Source organism: Monomorium pharaonis, chromosome 7, assembly GCF_013373865.1.
Source record: "Monomorium pharaonis isolate MP-MQ-018 chromosome 7, ASM1337386v2, whole genome shotgun sequence".
Taxonomy (NCBI): domain Eukaryota; kingdom Metazoa; phylum Arthropoda; class Insecta; order Hymenoptera; family Formicidae; genus Monomorium; species Monomorium pharaonis.
Window position 1 is genome coordinate 15,820,974 of NC_050473.1, and position 4,052 is coordinate 15,825,025.

Below are 4,052 nucleotides of genomic sequence, written 5' to 3' on the forward strand. Positions count from 1 at the left end.
TCATAAGAATTATCGATTGTTTCCAATTTAATTTCGTCTCGTCAATATGTCGACCTTTGTATGCACTGTTTATCGCGAATAAACTAAATGACTACGGAATGACGTGGTTATAAAAAACAAACTTCCAAGCTGAGAGTTCCCCTTTTAATTGGTGCTTTCGCACATGCAACGAGCAACGTATCATAAAAGCGGCGCGTTGAAAAAGCTACTGACGATGAAGATCACGAAGAAGGCATTGTGTCAACAAACGCCATTACTATTAACTGCTTCAATACGCGACACTTTCATATCCGTCTTCCTTTCTCTCTCTCTCACGTTTAAGATAAAATACATTTAAAACGCATAAGAGTAAAATAAACTCATCCAATTAAATATTATACATCTCAGACAAAATGTCTTTAAAAATTTCCGAATATAAATACGAATAAGAAAATTGAATATTGTGTGTAAATACAACTCAATTGAAATTACCTCAACAAATAAGAAAGTAAAACAAGGAGATAAGAGAAAAACAGAGAGAGAGAGAGAGAGGGAGAGAGAGAGAGAGAGAGAGAGAGAGAGAGAGAGAGAGAGAGAGAGAGAATAAAAGATCAAATAGAAACATTTGTTTCGAAGAATTTAGAACGTTGCATAGACATGCTTCTCATTTCTTTTTGGTTGAAATTACGAAGCGCATCATAATTAAGTACTAATAATTAACCCTTAGAGAGCAATTCACATCCTCCTTATCGATATTCTCTACGTTTTTCTCTTCTTCTTTTTCGCCCCGTTGCAATGGAGCGCAAGGAAATCCTGAAGAGAGCTTATTATTATCCTAATTACACAATTATATATTCGTATAATGAATGATTCCGCAGCTCACCCTCACTCATTCGCTTGTTTGCCCTCCGCCGTCATCCGCGACATTCGCCTCCCTGTCTTTCTCTTTCCCTCTCGCCACGGTTTTTCTCTCGTTCACCACCATTGCTCTTATCCTCCGCACTTGGTGGTCGAAGAGTGGCAATTCTAGCACTCGGGCTTTTTGTCAAACAGACTACGGAACTAACACCGTCTGCCTCGCGCCCTCGCGCATTTCATTATGCGGCCAGTCTCTCGTCTCTCGTCCTCGCTCTCTCTCTCTCTCTCTCGCTCTCGCTCTCTCTCTACGTCTCCACGGGTGTCTGTTTTAATTAGGCACTTCGTAGATACGTGTGTCGCACGTACATAAGCATCGCGTGTGAGCCAGGATGTACGTAGACGTTAACGTAGGTACGTAAGCAACGCAGTCTACCACTGCCTCCGCCACATTCCGCCTATACTCGGCGATCCGACGAGCTTGAATGCGGTCGATGGGTGGTTGAGTAAGGATTATAGGCGCGAGTATAACACATGAATAGGGTAAAGTCGGGGGCGGCTCGCTGATGGGTAGTGTTGGTGATGGTTCGAGGAGATGAAGAGGTGCGCGAAGGGATGATGAAGGAAATCCTCTTTCGATTCTTCTCGCGTACGTAACTTTCTCCGACTGACTGCTGATAAGAGCACGCGAAATTATCTTAATTGGCAGTAAAACTAATTCGGAATATAATCGAACGAAGAGAGGCCTCCTCCTCTTCCCATCTGCCCTCTCGTCTACCGCCGTTCCTTTCTTTCAGCGGTTCTGTGAATAGGGTGAGCGTTGCGGAAGAACGCGTTGTTTTCTTCGACGAGAGAGAAAGGTTCCTGACCTTTCCCAATCTCCAAGTATGATGGATAAAAATAGATGTCTATCTTATGAGCTAAAACGAGCCAGTCAGAATTTAATGAGAAAGTACAGAAACTTATCAAACCGCTCGACATTCGTTAAAAAATTGTCTATTGCCTTAGGCTGGCCGCTAAAATCATCCCATTGTTCATTTTTCGTTTTCACGGCAAATAAAGTTTCAATCCGCCAGGTGGAAGCAATATTAAAAATTGCTCTTAATGCTAAGCGAGCAGTTGCTTTACGTTGTCGAGTATTCAGCGATAATGACTCGTACAAATCACGCTCCTTCGGTGAATCGTTCTACTTTTGCATTCCCCGAGAGATCCAACCATCCTACGCTGCCGATTCTACTGAAAATACTTGACTGATGCTAATACGCTAATACGCTAGGGATGAGTTTTTACTCGGAAGCAAAGAGGAGTCCGAGTAAGCATAAACGCAAATCGCATCTTTTAGGCTGTATACATTTCTACACGCATTTATAATGAATGGAAAGTTCATTAAAAGATATTACACGCACACACAGAAAAGCATAATGCAATTACAAATTCTGAATTCAACAAAAGCGTTTCGAAAACTTATAAAAATTATATTATTTCGGAATATTCAAAACGATGGCAAATACAACTCTGCGCGAAAAAAAATACGATCTGAACTTGATATTAATAATTTCCCTCGGCGCGCACAGTGCGTTCATATTTTTCATATTTTTCTTCTCCTTCCACACGCGCGTCATTTGCAAGGAGGGCTACCCTCCACGTTTGCTCTCTCGTTCGAAAACTCGGATCGCCGTTCCTATATCAATTATACATCAATTAACGAGTCACGTTTGTTTTTCCGCATTAATTAATGAACGTAAAGGTAAACTCGGCAACGGCCGATTTTTCCTGGCACACGCCAAACGGAAGGGGATTGTGTGATTTCGCGTTGATTATACGTCACTGGCTAGAATTGCGAGAGCATCGGTGTCTTAGTGTTGGCCGACGCAATAGCTTTTTCATCGTCTCTTTGCGTCTGTCCGCTTAACGTCGAGAAGAGCTTCGCATAGGGCTCTCCATGTGCGCCGTCCCCTTCTTTTTTCATCTCCTTCCGCTTACGTCAGACTACTGTTAGCATCGATCTTTAATTAATTATCGATGACGCATTAGCATTGTCGCCGTCTGTTGCGGGGAAACTAGACGAGACAAGAATCAACCGCGATGACGTAGAAAGATTTATTATTAATTGACACCTCGACACACGTATGCACATCGAGTCGTATTCACATTAAAGCTCGTATTAATCCATGCCCGAATCGTATTGCACATAGATATTCAAATTATATCACATACGTATCGCACGTCTGCGGGCTGATGAAGTGATCTGACCGTGTGTGATTTTTCTATTCCAGGGAGTTCTACTACATCCAAATGGAGAAATACGCGAGACAAGCAGTTTCGGAGGGCGTGAAGAACGTCGAGGATCTCCGAGTCGGTGGCGACTCCGAAATCTATCGAGTTCTCAACCTTCACTACAACCGTAATAACCACATTGAGGTATGGGGTCCCCAGGTGCGCAACACGAACACGCACACGCTACATTTTATTTTATTTTTCAAACCGATATTGTGTTTCGCGCGCGAATTAAGAAAAGATGAGCATGTATATCTTCGCTATATAGAATGACGCCAAATCATCGACCGTTCGATTCTACGAAAATTAAGCTTTCGGTGTTAGTTATCCGTTTTATGATTTTTACGAAACATTTCACGTGCGTCTTTGTGGTTCACTGTAATTATAACTGTGTTTGCACGTTTTATCATAAAAAATATATGCGTTAAATATTTATTGCTTGATTGAGTACCGCGAAGTGAGATTCTATTATACTCATAACGCACTATTACTTGAAGAGTTCACTGCACATGTCAAATATTTAATAAAATAAGTAAATTAATTTCAACTTTGAAAAAAAAGTAAATTACATTTAAATTTTTAATCTTCTCAGAGTCTTAAATTGTATATATTACTTCTATTGGAACCCTTCAATTAATAGTTAATTATAATTTATAGTACTACTTTAACAAATTATGTAATATTGTGTTTTTTGTTTCATCTTAAAGTTAGATAATTGGTAGATAGACATTAAAATTGATAGATAATTTCGAATTAATCATAGAAAATAGTTAAAATCTTATTAAAAAAAAAAGCTACATTTTTCACAAAGTTGAATTATTCGGAATGTTACGTCACGCATATGGCATTCATGATGATGGCTTTCGTTGTAAAAATGCTGACCGATGCATTTTGCTATCGCAGTATAACTGCGTCTACTAACGGTAGCATGGAACTTTCAG

At 40.2% G+C, this 4,052-nt stretch overlaps 1 protein-coding gene across 2 annotated transcripts in view; it reads left to right on the forward strand.

Moving 5' to 3' along the window:
- The window catches only part of LOC105834122 (homeobox protein prospero), a 53,119-nt gene that overhangs the window by 23,095 nt on the left and 25,972 nt on the right, over positions 1 to 4,052 (forward strand). The window contains exon 4 of one of the 2 annotated variants that reach the window (XM_012676369.3): positions 3,111 to 3,255. In XM_012676369.3, coding sequence (XP_012531823.1) covers positions 3,111 to 3,255 — 145 coding nt within the window. Of the gene's footprint in view, positions 1 to 3,110; positions 3,271 to 4,052 lie in introns of both variants that reach the window. The other variant, XM_012676366.3, reaches the window with a different exon arrangement.